General features: G+C 44.1%; 1 protein-coding gene, 1 long non-coding RNA gene and 1 other non-coding gene across 4 annotated transcripts in view; 1 reads left to right on the forward strand and 2 right to left on the reverse strand.

Annotated features, from left to right (window-relative positions):
- Nucleotides 1-212: 212 nt before the first annotated feature.
- LOC125167211 (uncharacterized) lies at nt 213-18,660 on the reverse strand. The gene is made up of 3 exons (XR_007152699.1): nt 18,352-18,660; nt 7,953-8,223; nt 213-1,474 (listed from the first exon to the last, which is right to left on the reverse strand). It is a non-coding gene; the product is annotated as an uncharacterized LOC125167211 (long non-coding RNA).
- On the reverse strand, nt 2,901-3,007 carry LOC125169144 (U6 spliceosomal RNA). Its single transcript, XR_007153477.1, has one exon. It is a non-coding gene; the product is annotated as a U6 spliceosomal RNA (small nuclear RNA).
- A 127-nt stretch (nt 18,661-18,787) lies between the features above and the next one.
- GPR176 (G protein-coupled receptor 176) overlaps nt 18,788-24,016 on the forward strand; it is a 124,066-nt gene continuing 118,837 nt past the window's right edge. For both annotated transcript variants that reach the window (XM_047864588.1, XM_047864589.1), the window contains exon 1: nt 18,788-19,852. In XM_047864588.1, the coding sequence (XP_047720544.1) occupies nt 19,681-19,852 (172 nt within the window). In that variant the 5' untranslated portion in view covers nt 18,788-19,680. The remainder of the gene's footprint in view (nt 19,853-24,016) is intronic.

Genomic DNA, 24,016 nt, shown 5'->3' on the forward strand with positions numbered 1-24,016 from the left:
GCGAAGGCACATGTATGTGAATGTCCATGATACCTTCATTCCCAAACTGGAAACAATCCAAAATGCTTATCAAGGTACAGGTGATGGAAAAATTGAGGTAAAAATAAATTGAGATCTATCAATATAATGGGATACTATCCAGCAATAAAAAGGAATACACTATCCATGTAGTAATAAAATAAAAGAATCTCAAAGTAATTGTGCTGAGTGAATAATGCCAGACATACATACACTATGTTCCATTTATATAAAATTCTAAATACAAACTTAGTAATAGAAGATAAGTGACTGGCTGGGATAGGGAGGATAGGGATATGCCAGAGGGAGGGATTCCAGAGGGACAAGAAGAAACTCTTGGGGCTCAAGAATATGGACATTATTTTGATCGTGGCGATGGTTATGCTCTCTTCAGCAGCACATATACTAAAATTGGAATGGTGGTGATGTTTTCACAGATGTATGCATGTATCACTATCTATCAGTACATTTGAGTATATGCAATTTATTGTATGTCAGTTATACTTTAATAAACTGTTAAAAGAAAAAGGTCATTGTTTTGCTTTGTTTTACAGTGTTGTGTTTTGTTTTGTTTCCCAAATCAAGATCCAGATAAAGCCCACACATTGCATTTGGTTGCTCTTTGTCATTTGGTTAGCTCAGCAGGCTTGGGATGTACAAACTCTGTACCTTCCAAAGGAAAGACTGGCCCTTAAGTGGATCCTTGGAGATAACTTCTGAGTCCTTGGAGCATCCAGCCTGAGAAGAGTATCACTGCATAAGTAGGGTTTACAAAGAACTTTTCAGAATACCCCAAGATTTTCTTGTTCGCCAGGCCTTCTCTAAACCCTTAGATCAATTCCTCAAGGAACAGTCTCTACTCTCCCATTTACTCCTTGCTTCCCCAAAGTACCTCTCCTGATCTTACCGTTTCCCCTTACCTTCCCAAGGAAAAGATCCCAGATTGGCTGTTGTACCCCAAATCTTAAAAACCACAATCCCTTTTCCCTTCATTTATTAAGGTTAGTTTAACTGGATGGGGAATTCTGGGTCATTTTTTCCTTTCAGCTCTTGAAAACTGTTTTGCAACTTCCTTCTGACCCATATGGGTTCAATGAAAACTCTGCTGTCATTCACATTGCTTTTTACCCTACAGGTAACATGGTATTTCTCTTTGGCTACTTTCAAGATCATCTTCTTCTTCTTCTTCTTCTTCTTCTTCTTCTTCTTCTTCTTCTTCTTTTGGTCTTAGGGTCCAGAGTTTGACCATGATGTGTCTTGATGTGGATTTTTGCCACACCAAGCTTCTCGAATCTCTAGATTTTTGCCAAATATGGAAAATCTTCAACCATTACTTCTTTGAATACTTTTCCTGTGTCCTGCCTTCTTTTTCCTCTCCATCTCAGAGGTAAAGGCTCTTATTTGTTCTTGAAGGTTGGTGGCCTGGCAGCCAGAAGCAGGAGAGGTAATATAGCTTCTGCTGTTCAAGAAAGTATGAAATAAAAATTACTTAGTGACTTTTGTATTACTTTGTGGGTATTTGTGTACATTTACACATTATATGCCCTAATGAATCTTGTCCTTTAAATTCTGGAATAAGTTAATATAAGTTAATAATATACTTTTATTCCAAACCTGTGCTATTAATTCTAAGTCAGACTATGAGTCATAGGATTGTATAGTCATATCTCAACTTTTAGCAAAGAAGATATTACTATCTTGATCATTTAATTAATCATAATAGGTCCAAGGTAACTTTTGACTCCTTCCAAAAAAAAAATCAAATTTATTCTTAAAGGATATATTTGTTGTGATCAGGGATATAGGAAAGAATGTGCCGGCTTCTGAAGTCACAAGATGATGTTGGAGTCACAAAAAGAGGTTGAGAAGTCCTGATATTCTTCAACAGCTAACCAGCTTCCCAGAGTGATTCCTTTAAAGGTGATAATACTCATGTGTATTTTAATTTTGGCATATTTGCTATTAAAAAATAGTCAGGTTTGTTCATGTGCATGTATGTGTGAGACTACTGAGGCTACCTGGGGGAGGGGAGTATTAAAGCTCCCACCTCCCAGATATTTGTGATGAATTTAATAGCAATTTATAGGTGTAATGACTATTACAAAATTAGGAAACTGAATTGAGAGACATATTCATGATTTATATCATTAGAAAACCATTTCCCAGTCCACATATTGAGATAATTTACAGTACATGGGAAGACTGTATCTTTTAAGCAGATTACTGCTTTGATGCAACTTAGCATATTAAAAACTAAGAACCACAAAGTAAATATATTTATCCCAATAATGTAAAGGCAAATTTCTGGACTTCTAAATCTTCAAGTGAAATTTCCCAAAGCCACACTGTCCTTTGCTAAATGCAAAATAAGTAGTTCTCACATTTTTTGCAATACAAGGCTTGTTAGGCAGTGTTTGATTTAAATATACAAAGAGAATTATTTTTCTCCTTTGATATTTGTTAAGTGTAAATAAACAGAAATGGATCTTATAAAGTTACCTTTTATTGATTTCTTATAATGTGCCAGCTACCGTTAGAGGTTTTCATTACTTGAATATTATATAGCCCACAAAATAACCTTACAAAATAGACATTTTAAAAAAGTAATCCCTACACCCAACGAGGGGCTCAAACTTACGACCCTGAGATCAACAGTCACATGCTGTACTGAGCCAGCCAGATGTCCCCCAAATAGGCATTTTTATCCTTATTTGGTAGATGAGGAAACTAAACTTAGAGAGGTCATGTTAACTGCCCAGTGTCACAAATGGAAACGGCAGAGCAGGTGTTCAAACCCTGGTCTAACTGACTCCATTCCCCAGAAATAAATCAATACCTTCCATTCCCAGAAATAAAATAAAGTCTGTGCTTTTTTTTTTTTTTTTAATATGGAACACTTTATAAATTTGTGTGTCATCCTTGTGCAGGGGCCACGCTAATCTTCTCTGTATCATTCTAATTTTAGTATATGTGCTGCCAAAGTGAGCACAAGTTTGTGTTTTCTTAAATATGCAGGCCCCAGTTTCCATAATTATATCTGGCAGGATAGTCTGGGTTATGCTATGATATTGAGCAGCTCTCAAAATCTTGGTTGTTTAGTATAATCAAGATTTATTTCTCGCTCCTACAAAACTTGTTGTGGGTCTGGGTGGCTCATCAGGGCTACCCTCCCCTTATCCCAATCCACAGTGGTGGCTCAAAAATATAGGCTACCTCTGGGGTGCCTGGGTGGCTCAGTTGGTTAAACATCTGACTTCGGCTCAGGTCATGATCTTGCAGTCCATGGGTTCGAGCCCCATGTCAGGCTCTGTGCTGACCGCTCAGAGCCTGGAGCTTGCTTCAGATTCTCTGTCTCCCCCGCCTCTCTGACCATTCCCAGCTCATGCTCTGTCTCTCTCTCAAAAATAAAAAAACATAAAAAGAATTTTTTTTTGAAATATAGGCTACTTCTGAGCCCATGTTTTATCTCTTCCAGTTCCACCCAAGATCCCTTCCACTACTGCAATGACAAGGCAGCAGAGAGACTTGAGAATCACAAACAGCTTTACACTGCCACAGCCCAGAAATGATTTGTCACTTTTGCCCACGTATTGTTAGTCATAATAGTCACATGACCCTGCTCACTTGCAAGGGCAGCTGAGAAAAGTAGTCTTCTGTGTATCTGGAAGAAGAGAATAAGATAGTGTTGAAACCTAATAATAGCTACATAATAACATGCATTAGCCATGTCTCATACAGGCATAGAAATAGCCATGTGGAAATAGAACCCCTTGTTCCAGATGGGTAACCAGGGATAAGGACCCCTCTTCTCTCTGCAGGCTGCTGCTTGGGCTTACCAACTCCAAACACTCCCATTTCTCCAGCTTTTCTCTTCTTTTCACCTTTAGTGAGAGGCCACACAGGGGCAGGTGAGGATGTGGTGTCAGGGACCAGAAGGAGGAGGAGAAGACCCTCAGTGAAGAAAGGAGAGAAGGGAGGAAAAAATAAAACCCCAGGCTCCTCCTTACTTACCCCCACATCTTGGGCTTTGTAATTATCCTAAATCCTGTTCCATCTCTTCTTCCTGCTACCTAACCCGCTGTTTAATAAATGCCCAAGAGGGGCGCCTGGGTGGCGCAGTCGGTTGAGCGTCCGACTTCAGCCAGGTCACGATCTCGCGGTCCGTGAGTTCGAGCCCCGCATCAGGCTCTGGGCTGATGGCTCAGAGCCTGGAGCCTGTTTCAGATTCTGTGTCTCCCTCTCTCTCTGCCCCTCCCCCGTTCATGCTCTTTCTCTCTCTGTCCCAAAAAAAAAAAAAAAAAAAAAAAAAAAAAAACATTAAATAAATGCCCAAGAAAGTTGGAATCTGGGAATTCTCTTGAACATAGATGAATCCTATTTTTTTTTAATTTTTTTCAACGTTTATTTATTTTTGGGACAGAGAGAGACAGAGCATGAACAGGGGAGGAGCAGAGAGAGAGGGAGACACAGAATCGGAAGCAGGCTCCAGGCTCTGAGCCGTCAGCCCAGAGCCTGACGCGGGGCTCGAACTCACGGACCGTGAGATCGTGACCTGGCTGAAGTCGGACGCTTAACTGCGCCACCCAGGCACCCCCTATTTTTTTTTTTTTTAATTTAAGTTCAAGTTAGTTAACATACAGTACAGTCTTAGCTTCAGGAATTGAACCCAGCGATGTATCTCTTACATATGACACCCATGGCTCATCCCCAGAAGTGCCCTTCTTAACGCCCATCACCCATTTAACCCATCCCTCTACCTTCCACCCCTACAGCAACCCTCAGTTTGTTCTCTGTATCTAAGAGTCTCTATGGTTTGCCTCCCTCTCTGTTTTTATATTATTTTTCCTTCCCGTCCCCTCTATTCCTCTGTTGTGTTTCTCAAATTCCATGAGTGAAATCATATGATACATAGATGAATCCTATCATAGTTTATAATTAGGGAAAGACATGTTATTACCACCCACATGCAAATTTTGCCTACCACTACACCATAGTAATATAAGGAAAAAAGAAAAGAGAGACAGAGTAGGCTTTTTAAAATTATCTATTACCTTATTTGTTCTAGTCAGACTTTAACTAATTGGATGAGACCCACCCACAGTAAGGACAGGAATCTTTACTCAGTCTTCAGGTTCAATTTTTTTTTAAATTTTTTGGTAATGTTTGTTTATTTTTGAGAGTGGCAGAGAGAAGGAGACAGAATCCAAAGCAGGCTCCAGGCTCTGAGCTGTCAGCAGAGCCTGATGCAGGGCTTGAACCCACGAACTGTGAGATCATGACCTGAGCTGAAGTCTGACACTTAACTGCCTGAGCCACCCAGGCGTCCCTGAATGGTGTTTGGCCAAATACCTGAGCAAGTCAAGTGGTCTAGTCAAGTTGACACATAAAATTAACCATCATATCTATCTCACATGGTTCCAAGAATGAAAATCCCTAAGCAAATTCCAGTAGGTGTATGATTAAGAAAGGTGATTGGAGAAAGCTATGAGAAACTGTTCTATTCCACACTACTGTATTCCTGCCTTCCCAGCAAAAAGGCATAAACTTTTGTTAAATGAGTGAATTACTGGCATAAGAAGAATTACTGGCTCTTTTAAATGCCATGGAGACTAAAGAAAGTAGACCTAAAGACTAAGTAGGACCTCCCTGGGAGTCCTTAATCTCTAGAGCCTCTCACTCCTTTTTGTCCCCACTCTTCCCGAGAGCCCTATCATTATGTTTATTATTTCAGTAAGAAAATGGACCCTGAGTGCTAAATAACTTATTTAAGAACTTTGGGAACACAGCTGTTTTAAGTTGGGAGAATGCCTTAGTAATATTCATTATGGGAAAGGAATGTTACTTGTAACAGTATTATCTAAGAGCCAGAGGTTTCTTTTTTTCTCCTCCATTTCCCATTAAGACAGGGAAACTGAAAGACCCCATAAGTGATGGCTTTTTTACTGTTGTTGTTACTATTCCTGCTAGGACCTGCACTCTGCCTTACGCATGGCTTATTGTATGTCCTCTTTGTTTTTTAATTTTTTTAATATATTTAAATTTTTAAAATGTTTATTTATTTTTGAGAGAGACAGAGAGAGACAGCATGATTGGGGGAGGGGCAGAGAGAGAGGGAGACACAGAATCCAACGCAGGTTCCAAGCTCCAAGCTGACAGCACAGGGCCCAATACGGGGCTCAAACTCACCAACCTTGAGATCATGACCTGAGCCGAAGACGCTTAACCAACCGAACCACCCAGGCACCCCACTGTATGTCCTCTTTGTAAAGGTGAAGGAGTTAATGAATGGTTACTTTGGAGGCTTCCAGCACAATAGGCAACAGATAGGAGTGACTGGTCAAGGTCATCATGAATGTTTTCCAAGACCACTGACTCCTCACACCTTGATGCCAACACCCCTAGCTCCAGGGCGTAAGTGACTTATGGAGGACACTTGAGCACAACTTGTTTTGACCAATGCCTGGATGCCTGAGAGGACACATATGGCAGACCACCATCACCAATTAAAAAAAAAAAAACAGGGGCGCCTTGGTGGCTCAGTCGGTTAAGCGTCCGACTTCAACTCAGGTCACGATCTCGTGGTCTGTGAGTTCGAGCCCCGCGTCGGGCTCTGGGCTGATGGCTCAGAGCCTGGAGCCTGTTTCCGATTCTGTGTCTCCCTCTCTCTCTGCCCCTCCCCCGTTCATGTTCTGTCTCTCTCTGTCTCAAGAATAAATAAACGTTAAAAAAATTAAAAACAAAAAACAAAAAAACAGACCCCAAGCAATGACAAGACTCTTTTCTTTCCTTGCTGAGTCTCTCAGACATTCTATCTGTATCTTCTCTCTCTGTACATGTCTTTGATAAACATCACTCTCACTTCCTCTTGGCTAGTGTTTGATTTCCATCCTGTGCAAGGCCAAGGATCCTCCTGGCTGGTCCTGCAGAACCGCCTCTGCATCCTCAGACTCAGCTAGCCTGCATCACCATTAACTGACTTTACTGTAGTTCCAGAAATTTTACTGTAGTTTCAGAAATTTTTGGATAAAAATTAGGTAGCACATAAATGTAGGCTTGTAGTCCTTCCACCTGCTTTTAGCCATGGCTGTGTACTTGACTGTTGTTTGGTATTAATATTGACCAGCTCATATCTACATAACACCTGGACATGGTAAGTAATTGGAGCAGACTCCAATTAGCTTGTTTTTTGTTTGTTTTTTTACCTCTTCAGGTTTAATTCTGAAAAAAATATATATCGAAAAAGAGACCTTTTGAATGATTTTTTTGGACAAAATTTTCCTTAAATGGCCACAATATTTCTCTTTCCACATGCTCTTCTTACAATGTAACTGTTACTTCTCCCATTAAGAAGTATAGTCACGTTCTTTCCCCTTAAATGTGTTTGTTTGTTTCCCATTGCTTCAACAAATAGAATATAGTGAAAATGATGTTATTTGACTTCTCAGATTAGGCCATGGAATTCAATGCATCTTCTGCATTTGAAAGAGGACTTCCAGCTACCTCCAAACATTCTAATTAAGTTCTTTCTAGCTTATTTCTTAACTCAGGCAAAAGACCCTATGGGCAAAGCATCCCCTGAGAGAAACTGAAGGTACTCCCTCAAGCAACAAGGACTGCCCTGACCCAGCAACACCCTGCCCTTGATAGACGTCAAGACAATGATCGACCTGACCTTCACTGTCCACCTGCACAAACCAACTGACCTTTGCCCTACAATTTCCTTATATAAACCTGGGTGCATTTTCAGCCCTTTGGAGACAGTCTTTGAAATGCTAGTCGGCTGTCCTCCTAGCGTTGGTCTCACTGAAATAAATTCTTTTCTTGTCTCACCACTACTCATCTCTCTGCTTTTGATTTGGTGAGCGGTGAGTGGCCCAACCTGGTCTGAGACACCCAGAGCTACGTGCTCTTGTACCCCTGTGCCCCAGCTATACCTTGTCCTCTTGGGACTTTCTCTTGGAGTGCTCACTTTTGGAACATAGTTGCCAGGCAGGGAGGAAGTCAAGCAACCAGATGGAGGGGCCACGTATAGGCATTCCAGCTCACAGTTCTAGATGAAGTCCCAACAACAGCTAGCATCAACTGCCAGATGCGTGAATGATCAAGCCTTCAGATTCCAGACCCTGGCCTTGATTTTGAGCTGCGCCAGCCGATGTCACGTGGTGCAGACGAGCTGTTCCACTGAGCCTTGCCCAAATTGCATATCTGTGAGCAAAATAAGGAATAGGTGCTGTTTAGGCTACTAAGTTTGCAATGACCAGACAAGTATAAGTAACACTACTATAGACACAACTTCTATTTAAATCATATCCAAACTCTTCTATCAATCTTGAATTCTCCTGTACTTAGTGAAAAGTTCACAAAGCGCACAGCCATTGTGTACACACAGCCATTGCTACTCTATTCCTGTCCGTGATCTTATATTTTCACAATGCAATCCATCCCCAAGTCTGGGGATCATGGTCACCTCAGCTGATGAGGTTCCTTTTTTTTTTAATTTTGTTTTTAAGTAATCTCTACACCCAACATGGGGCTCAAACGTGTGACCCCAAGATCAAGAGTCACATGCTCTACTGACTGAGCCAGCCAGGTGCCCCAAATTAATTCTTGATTCTGTTACGGAACCAGGCTGGAACACTGGTGGAAAAACCAAGCGGCACTCGGAGATCTTGGTGGATCGGAGATTTATTTAACACTGGCAGGCTCAGAGGAGACAGTTTTTCCAAAGATTTGAGTGCTGAATGCAAGCGGGTAGGGTCATTTATAGTTGTCAGCCTCCATATTTGTGTGTGTGTGTGTGTGTATGTGTGTGTGTGTGTGTGCGTGCACGCACGCGGGGGCGGGGGGGGGGGTGCTCGCACGCGCAGCAAACAGGGCAAGAAGAACTCGGAAGAGGAGTCTCTAAGCTAGAGACCAGAGCTTGTTTTAGTCCCGTCGACCATCTTATGGTGTAAAAATTTATTCATTTTCCCAACATCCCCCCCCCCATGCCTTTTTAAAAATCTTTTATTAGGCATCACTTTTTAGTTCTAAGGGTTGTACCCTTGGAAGGCTAAGATACGTGCTCCAGTTTGGCAAGCAACAGTGTCTTCAATACAACGTACCAGGGTATTTAGTATACAGGGGCCTCTGGTCACAAGTAAAATTATGGAAAGCAGGGAGCCAGGATGCCCAGTCTGTGAGATCCCATCCTTTCCATTGACTGATACTTTCCTGTTGTCTATGTTGAATTCTTTCCTTGAGCTCCTTAACCTTAGTCCTGGCTATTCCTGATTGGCTTACAAAATCTCTCTCCCCCAGAGAGATACAAGTCCCTCCTTCTTCTGAAGTGAGGAGGTCAAGGGCTCGCCTATTTTGCAGAGACACTGCTGCCAGGGAGTTTATTTGGTTTGTAAGGTTACCAGAGATTCTGCCATCTGTCCCATGTCCAGCTTGTTGGTGCAGTCTCTATTGGCCCAACAGCAAGAAGCAAGATCAGGGCTATGACACCAGTAAGGGGCAAGGGCTGGCAGAGTTGCATCCGAACCGTTGGGCTCGGTGCACACGTTGATTCCTCAAACTTCTGCTGTGCACAGGCCAGCCAGCTTCTGGGGTGTGGCTGGGGCAGGGCTGGGGATCTCAGGGGCCAGTGTCTTTTTGAGGGTCAGTTTAAGCAGGTTGACTGGATCTGGATCACTTTGCCAGGTTGAGGGTTCTGCTGAGTTGGCCTTCTTAGCTCTGGAGTGATGGACCCATGGGGTGATACCTGAAACTGAATCCTCTATTTGGTTGTATGTCTGTAAAGTCCACCTCCAAGTCTTTGAAAGGGGCAGGTTTCTGGTAACTGTCAGATCAGATTTAGGGAAGATATGGTTTGCATATTTAGAGATCCATCCTGTTTTTCTGTTGTTTAAATAATAATATGCTCACGGGGTCTTATTATTATCCCCACAGAATAACAAGCACAGAAGATTGTCTTTACATGAAACACTGTGACAATTTTTCTCAAGTTTACCTCAAGTTGTCTAGTTTAGGTAAACAACAAACATTTAAAGACAATCATAACTAGACTTTAACATCCATAATGGTGCATTGTTGAAACATAGTTTTTTCTCCCTAAAAAAACCCCCTTTCCAGAGATAGCCAAATTGAGACCAATGCATTTGTAGAACAAGCCCAGTCTTAACAAACCTGGCCTAATTATTTACATAAGCTCAGCAAGAATAGCAATTGATCATGAGGATCTTTTAAAGTTTGCTTTGCTAGAACCTTTTATAAAGAATCTCTGGGTTGAACTTTTAGTAGCCTCTCCAGGCCAAAAGCCAAGCCAAATACTTGCCATCGGACAGGCCTGCAATACCTGTAGAATTGGGCGAATTCCTCTTCACGAGGTCCCCAAGATATCCTGAGTTCCTGCACCTGCCAGGAAGTGACCTTCTTTACTCACCTGGTGAGGCTGCTGGGAACTCTGTAAGCAAGGCACCAGGCCAACATTTCCAAGGGGCTTTAAGGCTCCATGTTTCATAAAGCCAACCTTAGTTCCTTAAAGCTGTCTGGTCATATCTGAGTCTATGGATGTCACTCTCACATATGACATTCCAGTCAAAGCCTTGGTAAAATAACCAGTATTTCCAATGGTGACCTGTTACAAGATGAACAGGGTCTTATTGAACTTATGCAAACAAGTGTAATTGCCATGAAAGAAAGAATACTCATTGAGAGTTTTTGAATTTCAGGGGAGTTATGTAGAGAGAAAAGATAAATGCTTCAGTTTACAAATGAATACTTATGACACTTCTGTATATCATAGATATCTTAAGAGAAAGTTTCCTTAATCTGGAAAAGCAAACATTAGAGAACCAGCAATATTTTCTTTTTTTTTTTTAATTTTTTTTTTTAACGTTTATTTACTTTTGAGACAGAGAGAGACAGAGCATGAGCAGGGGAGGGGCAGAGAGAGAGGGAGACACCGAATCTGAAACAGGCTCCAGGCTCTGAGCTGTCAGCACAGAGCCCGACGCGGGGCTCGAACTCGCGAACCGTGAGATCATGACCTGAGCCGAAATCGGACGCTTAACTGACTGAGCCACCCAGGCGCCCCAAACCAGCAATATTTTCAACACAAGAATCACAAAACTATAATCTTCCTCAGTTCATTTAATCCCATGTTCCTAATTCTTGTTCAATTTGAATGCAGCTTTTTAGTCCTGGAAATTCTTACCCGTTTTAGTATTAATCTTAAAGATGTCGGATACCTGTATGTGTCCCCAAAGTCCTTTTTATAAATCTCCTTGAAGAAGAAATACATTTTGTGAGAGAATAAGAACAATTATAAATGACAAAATCTCAGAAATGGACATTGTTAAAGATCTGATGAGAGTTCATTATGATGCAATTGACAAAGAAATTCAGTTATTTCTGTGACACATAGCACTTTAAGTAATCAGAATACTAAGTGATTACCTTATACCAAAACATTAAAACTTTAGGAACTGCATATATATTTGGCAGTTACAGTATTTACCTGTGCAAAACAAGCTAAGTTTTATCATTGTATGACAGTGCCTTTCCAAGTAACTTAGCATCCCAAATAAAAGGGCCTAATTGGTCAAAAAGACTTCATTTACCATTTAAATCCTGGGAAGTTTGTTAAAACCTTGGGAAGTTATAAGTACATCCTAAATAGGATTACAGATCATTACAAATCTTAAAACTTTATTCAGCCACGGTGGCAATAAAAGATTCTAAAGGTGAATGTATACCATTATGTAGTAGTTACCAAAACCTAGCTCCTTTCACATTGAGAAGTTTTAACTAAGTAATCAAAGACCTGATAAAGATGAAACCTAAAACTTTGGTTTTCCCAGAAGACAAAACTTTGTTTGCATTGTCTTCTCAAGAGCAGATCAACAGTCCAAGAAAACTTTGTCATCTGAGCAGAGAGAAAAGCAGAATTTCAACCTTATACCAGCGTACTTTTAAAATTCCATTCATCTCAACCTTAGTCCATCCCGAGCACACATAACATTCCTTTCCAAAGATTTTCCTTCAGGAACCTTCTACAACTTTCCTTTGCCTTCAAATTTTATCCCAAAGCCATTTCTCTCCAAATAACCAATCTCATTTAGGGCAAAATTACTTTCTTCTGCCCTCAACAAAAATGTATTTCCATTCCTTATACCTTTCTTACATACCTCCTACTTTCCTACACACAGGGTTGCTTTTCTTATTTCCATCAGTCTTAAGTACACTTGGCAGAATTTTAACTCTTAGGAAACCTTAATCTCCAATTGAGGACTTAGTAACCAACTGAGAGGTATTTACACCAGAATTTTTTTAGGTGGTAAATTCATGAACCAAAGAAGTACAAAGCATGTTTTCCAATAGGTCCAAAAAGCCTTAATTTCTCTGCAATAAGAAGTTAAAAACACAAACCTATGTTCAATAATAAAAGCTTTAGCAATTTATTCTATTTGGAAAAGACCTAGATGTCCAAGGGGGTGCGCTTTACTCCTTGACCTTGAGGATGGGAGGAGGAACCCAAGGCACCTGAGGCACTGAGGAGGGTATAGGAACCAGTTATGTAGACCACACCCAAGTTGGTGCAGAAACAGCAGGGGGATGGGAAGGCAGAAGAGGCAAAATGCCAGTAGAAGGCAGAGAAGGAAAACCTAATTCAAAACCTTAACTCAGACAGAGGAGCAGACACCATGTTTTTTCCATCAAAGTGGAAATATGGAGTCCCCATCATGCCGGGGGAAGATGGGGAATTTCCCTGAAACAAATGGAGTTTCAGCAACTGCTTGGGAACATTCCTTAAAATCTCCATCCTGAGGTACACTAACCACAGTTGGCTCCACTTATAGCTGTTAACCTGGGAAATGAGAGAGAATCCCTCACATCTATCAGGCAAAGGAACAGGGTAAGAGAGTCAGTGGCCCCTTCAGTCTGATTCTATCTTAGCCAGACCAATAAGGTCCCCTTCTTGGGGTTCCTCCTGATATCGGCTGGGTTTCTGGGACTTTCGCTGGTTGGGATATTCTTTTAATGTCCTTTCTCCTTGCAGTACCTCATGATCCCTTGCTAAGGAGGTTCTGGGCCTCCCCCCTTTTGGCGGCTAGACCTTCCCCATCCTTTTGTCGTGGCTCTCTTGTGCCTCTGGAGCAAACAGGGTGTAAGCCTTGCATTGTCTCTCATAATAATCCCTGGGGGAATCCCTTTGCTGCTGGGCATATTCATGGGCTTCTCAGCCCCTGCTCTGATCCCCAGAGGAGAGCCTCTTGGTACTGGCAGATGTGGACTGACATCTGGAGAGTGTCTGCGCCTGGCCAAGGGCACAATCTGGCCTCTGGTCCTTGTGGGGGAGAGTTCTCTGGGTCCGGGAGGGGAGGAGAGATGGGCAGCTGGGTAGTGTAGGGGGTGGGGGAGGAGAGACAGACTGGGGAGGAGTTTCAAGGGGCAGGGGGTAGGTAGCCCGGTGAGTCACAAGGTGGCGGAAAAAAAGGATCCTCCTCCGGGTTTCTTGCAAACACTAGGGGAGCAGTGGGTTGCTCCTTTGGCTCCCTGGGTGAGTCTCCAGATAAAGCAGCTAAAACCTTTGCCTGGCTCTGTTTGCTACGGATGAATCACACCTAAGGCAGAGGATTTCAGGCAATTTCAAGCCAGGGGTCATGTACAGAAATTGATCAGGGTGACCTGGGTCTCTGGAGACAACATTCCAGATGCAACAGACCTTTGGGACATCCAAGGTTCCCTCAGAGGGCCTCCTACACCAAAAGTGGGCCATTCTTTTTTTTTTTAATTTTTTTTTTAACGTTTATTTATTTTTGAGACAGAGAGACAGAGCACGAATGGGGGAGGGTCAGAGAGAGGGAGACACAGAATCTGAAACAGGCTCCAGGCTCTGAGCTGTCAGCACAGAGCCCGACACGGGGCTCGAACTCACAGACTGCGAGATCATGACCTGAGCCGAAGTCAGCCGCTTAACTGACCAAGCCACCCAGGCGCCCCAAAAGTGGGCCATTCTAACTCACATCGGGCCCTTAACGTGCCAGGGGTTATCTTAATTCCATAGTCTCCCCACCCCTTCTTTGCTCTGTCCTGACCCCATAATGTTCCCGTAAGGCAGTCACAAAGACAGACAGAGGGATAGGAGTGACCCCTCTAATGTAGAGACGAGTCAGATGCCTGTCTGTCTGGCCATGTCCCGAAGGAACTTAGGTGACGCTTAGCTCTAGCGGTTTCAGCTGTGACTTACGATAGAAAACTATTCTGATGCCACCATAGTGTGCCATTCCCCACGGAATCGCAGACAGGCCCACTCAGACTCCGTGGGCTTTTGGGGACCTTAAAGGTGCCCGCCCGTGGAGCCACAGAATCGAACTCGGCAGGCAAGCTAGACCGTCACACATTCAGACTCACATACACACTGGAGGTTACTACATTCCCTCCCACAGAGTTCCTACCTGTGAGACCTCTGAGGTCTCCTGGGAGTGATCAAGTCCCCCTTCCACTCTTGTGAGTGGGTCTAACGAAATAACAGCTTTGTTTTGACACTGTAGGGTAAGAGATAACAGCCTTGTCCTCTCTATCAATCAAGGGAACAAAAGCTCAAGGAAAATCAAATGGATCGGTGATTGATTGGATTGGGACAAGGGCGCATTGAGAACTTTGAAAAAGTGGCGCCAGAGGCAGGGTCAAGGAGGTCAACCGGTTGCAGCTTAAGGGCAGAAGGTGTGAACTGTTTCCACCCCCATCTGGAAACTATTTCTTTGTTCTGTTCCCAGGTCATGATAAGATGATGTGGTTGGCTATAAAAACTCTGTACCCTGGCTGTTCGAGGCCGCACTCTGGTCCAGAGCGTTAGTCTGGATCAGTCGGCCTTACCTCTCGTTGCAATAAACTCTGCTGTGACTGTCACTGGTGCCCATCGGATTCTGTTTCAGGAGTTGTGTGGATGCAACATGACTAGATTGGGCCCCAGCCTTACTGGTTCCGACATCAGGTCCACGTCCTCACCTGCCAAGTCTTCTTGAGTCCAGCGGGAATGGTGGAGTGGGGGGCCGGCCGGAGGCAACGAGCAGGAGACTGCCGAAGTTCAGGCAGGGCGTGCCTTCTCCCTTGCAATCCCTGGTTCCGTCACCGCCTCACCCTTCTCCCAAACCGGTGGCAACAATGGGCCAGAGTGGTTGGGTTTCCTGGTCAGAGAACCAAATATGTTACGGAACCAGGCTGGAATGCTGGTGGAGAAACCAAGCGGCACTCGGAGATCTTGGTGGATCAGAGACTTATTTAACACTGGTAGGCTCAGAGAAGACTTTTTCTCCAAAGATCTGAGTGATGAATGCAAGTGGGAAGGGTCATTTATAGTTGTCAGCCTCCATATTTGTCTGTGTGTGTGTGTGTGTGGGGGGGGGGGTTCACGCACACGGCAAACAGGGCAAGAAGAACCTGGAAGAGGGGTCTCTAAGCTAGAGACCAGAGCTTGTTTTAGTCCTGGTGTAAAACTTTATTGATTTTCCCAACAATTCAACTAACCCTTTACCCTAACACTGTCATCAGCTAGATCCCAAGACCTGACCTTTGTTGCTCACCTGCTTGTACCCACCAGTCTTTGTCTACAGTTTTCTTAAGCTCTTCTTCCCAAGTTATCTCTCAACTCAGGCAAAACACCCTACAGGCATAGCGTCCTGTGGGGGGGGGGGGGAAACACAGGACACACAGAAACTACCCATCAAGCAATAATGACAGCCTTGACAAGAGGTGGCCTAGACCAGTTTGAGCTTAACCCCTGACTTATACCTGTGCAAATGGACCATGGAGTGACCCATGGGGTTATCAACAGTTATCTTTACCTCATTATAATACTAAAATCTCCACCCAAGGAGGTGCACGAACCTTATTTATATACCATACAATGGTATAGACATGTTTTCTTAAGGCAAACGTGAGACCTTACACCTGCCTCTATACAATAACAAGACTCCCCTATCTAAATATTCATCCTAACCCTAGATAAAAGGAACCCATTCTTCCTTGCTCCTAAGTCAGGCTTTGGAAGTTATTCCTCCTTGATCTATTTATTCGCTGCAAATAAAGTTTCTTTTGTGTGACAACTCACCTGGTTTAGTTTCTATTTGTGACTCACCAAGAACCTAACTCAGGTAAGTTTGGTTACAATACCAATTTAGGGCCTATAGAGGATTTACTGGTATCTTTTCAGAATAAAAAAATGAGAAGTTTCTTACTTTACTACTTTTTGCATCTACAAAACTGACTCTTTCCTACTTCTTTATCCCAACTTTTCCTAGCAGTTTTGAATAGGGAGTTGATGAGGGAGACTGGGGTAAGCTGAGGGCAAAGTGCAGGCTAACAGCACCCCTCCTTCCCCCCACCAGGTGGTATATGTGTGATATTCCTTGGACACTCACAGCTACTCAAAAACCAGAAAGGACAAAAAAAACAAAGAGTTAAACTGATAAGAGTCGCCACCAGTTTACCAGAAAAAGGCAATCCCATCAATGTCAATGTCATAAAATCCAGAAACTCCCAACTTTTTTTTTAAATGTTTATTTATTTTTAAGAGAGAGAGAGACAGAGCGTGAGCAGAGGAGGGGCAGAGAGGGAGACACAGACTCCGAAGCAGGCTCCAGGCTCTAAGCTGTCAGCACAGAGCCCGACTAGGGGGCTCGAACCCACCAACCCGTGAGATCATGACCTGAGGTGAAGCCCAGGTGCCCCTCCCTACGGTCTTAATGTTAACGCTTTGCTAGAGGGAAAAACCTTAGCTTGACAAAAGCTAGGACTCCAGTAAGTCTTCAGCATGTGAAAGACTCTTTGGAAACTCCCTCTGGACTTTATTTCCCCAGACTCCATACAAAGGTCACTGCTGCCCCCTCCCCCCTAGTAATGAAGCTCTTTCTGCCTACAGGCCCTGCCCCTGTGCTTTAATACAATCACCATCTTCAAGAATTCTTTCTTGGTTGTTGGCTCTGGACCACACAAAGCCCTCCGTCATCCCAAAACTTCTATCAGAGTGGCAGGTAAAGAGGTATTTTTATAATTGCTACTAAACTCATTTACACACATTCTTCTGCAACCCTTCTTGACAGAATGTGCTGGATGTTGCCAAAAAACTACTACATTTTGTTACTTCCGTAATGATTCCAGGGCAAGGGGTTTCATCTTAAAACTTTGGTCTCTGAGAACTAATCTTAACTACTGGAAATGCCTTTAAAAATTCAACTAGTCAGTAAGTTTACCTCTTCTTTTTTTATAGCCTCTGTAATGTTTAAAATAACTGCTTCCATAGAGGATTATTATGTGTAGGTATTGTGGGAACCCAAAGATACAACGCATTTGCTTTTTAAGACTTCATTGCTCGTAGAGTAAAAGTCGAGTAGTCATACTGTAGCAGCATCAGCCTTGAGACAAGAAATTGAGTAATTTTTTTTTTTTATCTTTATTTTTGAGAGACAGAGTGTGAGCAGGGGAGGAGCAGAGGTAGGGAGTCACGGAATCCCAAGCAGGCTCCAGACTCTGAGCTGTCAGCACAGAGCCCAACATGGGGCTCGAACTCACAAACTGTGAGATCACGACCTGAGCCAAAGTCAGACGCTTAACGACTGAGCCACCCAGGTGCCCCATGAATTCAGTAAAATTTTTATTTAAAAAAAAATTTTTTTTAACATTTATTTATTTTTGAAAGGCAGAGAGAGAGACAGAGCGCGAATGGGGGAGGGGCAGAGAGAGAGAGGGAGACACAGAAACAGAAGCAGGCTCCAGGCTCTGAGCTGTCAGCACAGAGCCCGACGTGGGGCTCGAACTCACGGACCGGTCGATCACGACCTGAGCCGAAGTCGGCGCTTAACCCACTGAGCCACCCAGGCACCCCTCAGTAAAATTTTTAAAGTAATCTCTCTACGCCCAACATAGCGCTGGAACACACAACCCGCAGATCAAGAGTTGCATGTTCTATGGAGCCAGCCAGGGACCCCCCCCACCCCAAATTCTGTAATTTTATTCAATTTTGAAGAGTTAGTATTCTGGGACCTAATGCTATCGGTCAATATGTTAAAGCCCTCTACCAAGTCCTTCATTAATTACAAAAGAAACCACTTTCCATAAGCTCAAAACAAGCAAATCGTTATCTGCCTTTTCCTGTCTCATTTCTCCTTTTCTCCAGATCCTTTCTCTGGATGCGGTACACGTTCCTTTTACTACTCAGTTTCTCTGTACCGTTTCTTCTCCACGTGGTTATTGCAGCTTCCCAACTTTTTGCATTAGCTCGCAGGAAGTTGCTCCCTGCCCGAGTTCATCCCCCGGAACCCACCAGACTTGAGCTGTACTGCAAACCTTTTAGAGATGAGACGCAGTAAAGAGGCCCAGGAAACCGTGCACCGGCTCCTAAATTCCATCTTTCACCTTCAGCTGCAGCCCAGACTCACTGAGGGGCGGGAGGCTGGGCTTCTTGTCCAGGTGGCAGCGTAGTGTGTAATCATGGGCCTCTCACGCAGCCCCCCTGCTGACGCTACAGGGAGCCGTAACCACAGGAGTAAATAAAGCGAAGCCCGGTTAGCGCCCTGAACGCGTCCACCGCAGCCAAAGGACGATCCTCCGCGCTGCCCACACTCCAGCCGTGGCACTCTCGGAATGGCCAAAATGGCGCCATCCCCGCGGCCCCCTCCGCCGTTGGGGGCGGGGGGGCGGAGTCTCGCGTCACGTGACCGCCCCACCCCCGCGGGCCGCGCGCCCTCCTCTGCCCCCGGCGTGCTCTGGCAGTCGGGCTGTCGCGCAGACGGTTCCTTGACTTTCTAGGCGCGTTCTCCCTTGTTCCCGAGCATCCGCGAGCGTCTCTCCCGGTAGCAAAGGCGGGAGCAGGGCCACGAAGGGGGGCTCTGCGTCGTGCAGAGGCAAAGGGGCTGTAAGAGGGGGTCCCTGCCGCTGGCACCGAGGCGGGAGGTCGGATCCCCGGACGAGGGGCTGGGCCAGAGGAGACTTCGCGGGCGACCTGGGGGACGGCCGGCCGCGGAGGGCGAGGCTGTTGCGCGTAAATTCAGGGCATTCCGCCCAGACCGTGGGTGCCGTCGGGGACTCGGGGGTCCCCTCGGAGCTCCGGTCATTTGGCTTGGGTATTTCGCAGCTTTCCCATCGCCATCCAGCCCCTCGAAGCCAGCAGGATTGAAAAAACGGCTTCAGCCAAATGGTCTCTTCCTTCTGAGAGGCCGAGCGGGTCAGCCGGCTGGGACTCGAGAGGGATGGCCCGGCCCTCGGGGCGTGGAAGGAGAAGTTGAAGGGGGCGGCGGGAGCGGGGAGCGCCCTCCTTGACTCTCAAATGCCTCCCGTGTTTCCATCTCTGCTGAGTGAGCTTGGCGGCGCTGACTACCCGGGAGGAGGGACGGACGCAGCTCAGCGGTCTCAGACCACGCCGCCTCCATGTGGCTGCTGACTGGGACCCAGGAGGGAACCGGCTTGGGGCGCGGCCTCGATCTCCCCCCTCCCCGCCTCCCAGGCGGCGGGGCTGGCGATGTGGAGACGTGAGGGGACCCGCGGCTGCCCCGGGTTCTCCAGGACTCCACCAGGCGCCCGCGCGTTGCTTCGCACCCGGGGCGAGAGAGACCCGGGCGGGGCTCCGTGGTGGGCGGACGGGCGGGCGACGATCAGAGCCGGAACCCCAGCCTCGCTATGGGGCACAACGGCAGCTGGATCTCCAGAAACGCCAGCGAGCCGCGCAACGCGTCCGGCGCCGAGGCTGGGGGCTCCAACCGCAGCGCGCTCGGGGAGTTGGGCGAGGTGCAGCTGTACCGCCAGTTCACCACCACCGTGCAGGTCGTCATCTTCATAGGCTCGCTGCTCGGTAAGCCACCCGCGGGGGCGCCTCCCGGGTGGGCTTCCCTGAGCGCACAGGCTCGGAGAGGGCACGGGATCGGGGGTCGCCGGAGCCGCCGTGGGTTTCGGAGTGCCTGGCAAAGTGGACATAGTGGGGTTTAAGAATGCCCGGGTAACTGCAGGGAAGTTAGGCAGGGACCGTCGACTCCAGCCCCCAAGCTGGAAGCAGAAGAGTTCTGGTAGGGCTTTATCCCGGCCGGCCCGAGGACCGATCTTGGTGCAGGCGGAGGTCCGCCTCCCAGGGCGACTCTTGCAGAACACAACCCTGTGCCTATCATACCAGGTGGGCGCGGTGGCCCGAGCTCTTGTTCACAAATAGTGAGCAACAAAGATTCTGTTTTGTTACTGACGACTGATGTGTTTTGCACTACCGTCTATTCCTATATACAAAATTATTGTGAAAGTCTTATTTTGTGCGTGTTTTATGGCTGGCTTCAGATCACCGACCTGCTTACTGATAAATAATCCTGTGGAGTTCATCTCTGTTGCCTTCTGATATTTTTAGAAACCCCAAACAACAAATCCCAGTCTATTTCTCTACCTGTGTTTTGTTTGAAGTGCAAAATAAAGACAGGATAAAAACCTCAAAACACCACTGACAGATTTAGGTATACTTGTTCAACTAACTGAAATGAGTGGTTAGTAAAACACGTTTGTCCACTAGCATGAGAATTACCTGTACTTCTGGTCGTTACTCTTTAAATGATAAATGATGACAATATTCATTTCTGTTGAGGTTAGTTGAACATGTTGCATATTACTTGTACATATGTGGCTTCCCTTCAAATGTAAATTTTCTGATGTGGCATTTAAAAGATGTAAAAAGATGTGATTATGTGTGATATTATGGCCAAGAGCAGCCTTAAAGTTTCAAAGTAGGAATAGATTACTTTTTTGCAGACACCTGTGAGTTTCCATGGCAACCAAGATACGTGCCATCAAAAAGACTGGAAGGATTTTAAGTGCTTGGAATTTCCCTTCATTATTTCTCTAATTGTCATCATCCTGTCCTACTCTGTCATAATATTTATCTTCCACATTTTCTCATAAGGGCATTTTCAGGATTAGACATCAGTGTGGCTATGTGTGTGTGTGTGTGTGTGTGTGTGTGTGTGTGTGTGTGAGAGAGAGAGAGAGAGAGAGAGATGTATTTTTATGAAAATGATACATGCACATTAACAAAGAAAAGGGTTGTGTCTACCAGTTATTTTCAGTATTAACAAACAAATACTGAACACCTAATAGGTACCATGCACAATGAATTGTAGATTATTGGGAATTAAATTTTAGTGTTGTCACATTTGCTTAAAGTGTAGATTATTGGGGAGGCAGAAGTGGCTGCATTTTTATTTCTGCAGGGATATATCTATATCTATCTAAACATATCTATATATCTAAAACATTTATATCTATTTCTGTATTTTTATTTTGCTTTGTTTTCCCCATTGGTAACTTTAACCATGAAGAAAGATGGTGTTGGGAGAAATTTTCCCATAGTTTGACTCCAAAATATTGAGTACTATGGAAATAGAAAACAGCATGTATGTGAAGGGCACAAGAGTGCACACTTAATAAATGTTAGTTCTGCTTCCAGTTACCTTCTATTTTTGTAAATTACATTGGATTCAGAAATCCTGGGTAAATCTGCCCTTATATCAACTCTTTTCTCCCACAGCATCTTTTGTTTTGTTTTTGTTTTTTTCATTTTGGTTTTGTTTTTTTGAGAGAGAGAGGGAGGGTCAGAGGGAGAGGGAAAGCGACTCTTAAGCCAGCTTTGTGCCCAGCGTACAGCCAGACAACCCCGGAGATCATGACCTGGGCAGAAATCAAGAATTGGTTGCTTAACCTGCTGAGCCCCCCAGGTGCGCCCTGCCCCTACAGCACTTTAATTGACATGCAAGAACAATATTTGTGGGTTTTTCCCAAGAGGAGACGGATTTCCCCCTTGATCTTTAGTTATGCCTCGCTTGGCCAAGGAGGACATATTTTTTCCCTTCCATGTTACTTGGCCTTCCAAGGAGAGAGAAAATTCCATTTGTTCCTTTTTATTTTCAGAAAAACTATAAATATGGTTAAATTTATTCAAGTCACAAGTTAGAGAACTTGTTCAAAAGTGAAAGCATTTCAGGTTCCCTTAAAAGTTTAGCTGAATCATAACATTGCCTGTGTACTTATTTACTACTGTTCTTAATTCATTGTTGTCTGAGGATTTGACCTGTATAAACATATCTATGTAGTTGAATCCTCCTAAGTAATGCCAGAGTTTAAGTTGCAAAGCCATGTACATTTAGTTGCAGGACAAATAAACTCGGGAAGCATAGTTTCATAAAGTACTCCCTTTCAAAACAAATAGAGCAAAATCATAGATTAGGAATAAAAGAAAAGAATTTATCATGGAAGAATCAATGAGACTGAAAAGTAAGTGGAGGATGGAACAGCATCTGGAATAGCATGAAATGCTTATTTAATCTGTTTGTTTCTCTTGTCCTCAAACAGACAAATGAGTTTTACTTTTATTTTTTTCCCTTTAATCAAATTCAGACTTACTTCCTAGATTGCCTCAATAGATTTTTTTTCATTAGAATTTTTAGAGGCCCGCTGTTAGGGGAAAATAATTCCTTTGTACTGCTGATGTCTTGCACTCTTTTTTGGAAACTTTTTTTGCCCTGTATGAGGAAAAAAACCCAATTTGGGATAACTGTAATATTCCAGCCCTAGGGAACATTAATTGCCTTTTGAAAATGAACTCAAGAATTGTATATGATATTCTTTCAAATAATGCCTTTTGAGGGCTTGTGTAAACTAGTGTTTCTCGGCCTTCTTTATGCAACATCTTGGGGTATCTTCAGATATGCTGTAGTTCTTGAAAGAGTGAAATAATTTAATTTTTTTTTCCAACATTTATTTATTTTTGGGACAGAGAGAGACAGAGCATGAACGGGGGATGGGCAGAGAGAGAGGGAGACACAGAATCGGAAACAGGCTCCAGGCTCTGAGCCATCAGCCCAGAGCCTGACGCGGGGCTCAAACTCACGGACCGCGAGATCGTGACCTGGCTGAAGTCGGACGCTTAACCGACTGCGCCACCCAGGCGCCCCAAGAGTGAAATAATTTAGATTCCCCTTTAGTAAATATAGGCACACAACACTTTTAGTATTGAACAGGATGAAATCAAAGACTCAGAAGGATATGAAATCACCATTTCCAATAAGTGTTTTGGATCTAACTCTTCATAGTTGATCTTTCTTTCCCTTTTTCCCACTCTTGGGATTCACAGTCCAAGTGCATGGAAAGCTCAGCTACTCTCTGGTGCTTTCACCTGACAAAGGTCAGTGGCTGTTAACTAGCCTATTACCTCTAGCCGCCCCCTGTACAAATTGGAGGCATCTGCTTGTCATGATTGGAGGCAGGAGATTTTTATAAATGAATTTGCTCTTACTTAAAGAGAATGAGCATTGTGGAAAATAGCCAACAAGCTATCTCCTTCCTTACCAATGGTCTATAGTATGAAATTGATTACCCTAAGTGGAGGTCCATCTTGTCGATGGCCTGATACCTTGAGGTGCTTATTGAAGTACTGATTTCAAAGGAAATGTAGGGAACTGTCTTACTGGTTTAACAGATGACCTGGATAGACACCATTTTTGCTCATGATTGTTCATGAACAGTCTTTCAACAAAACCAAGTCTTTGTACTTGACAAGTCTTTCAACAAAACCATATGGGGCACCAACAATGTTTATGGAACTTGTTTGACAGAAATACACTTTTGTTTTTGATACTGGTCGAAATGAACCAGATAACAGCTGGCTAATTCTTGCAGTTCCTTCGTTAAAAGTTTGTTAGAAACAGTGCTAATACTAGTGTGTGCTTAGGAGTCATGATTATACAGGATGATTTTTTACTTAACTATAGGTATAGCCAATAATAATGTGATATCAGCAGCCTTATTCTACCTGCTGTTTTGGTATTTGGTATGCCTGGAAACCTAGTAGATGAAATCAAGAGTAAGATGTCTCGGATTGACCTAAGAAGTTTGAGTTGGTGAAGTCAGTGGTTATCAGCCAGTGATAGTAGGTGAACTCAAAATGTATTGACTCAAATTCTCTCACGTTGTCTTTGATTTCCATGTG

The sequence above is a fragment of the Prionailurus viverrinus genome, chromosome B3 (assembly GCF_022837055.1).
Source record: "Prionailurus viverrinus isolate Anna chromosome B3, UM_Priviv_1.0, whole genome shotgun sequence".
NCBI classification, from domain to species: domain Eukaryota; kingdom Metazoa; phylum Chordata; class Mammalia; order Carnivora; family Felidae; genus Prionailurus; species Prionailurus viverrinus.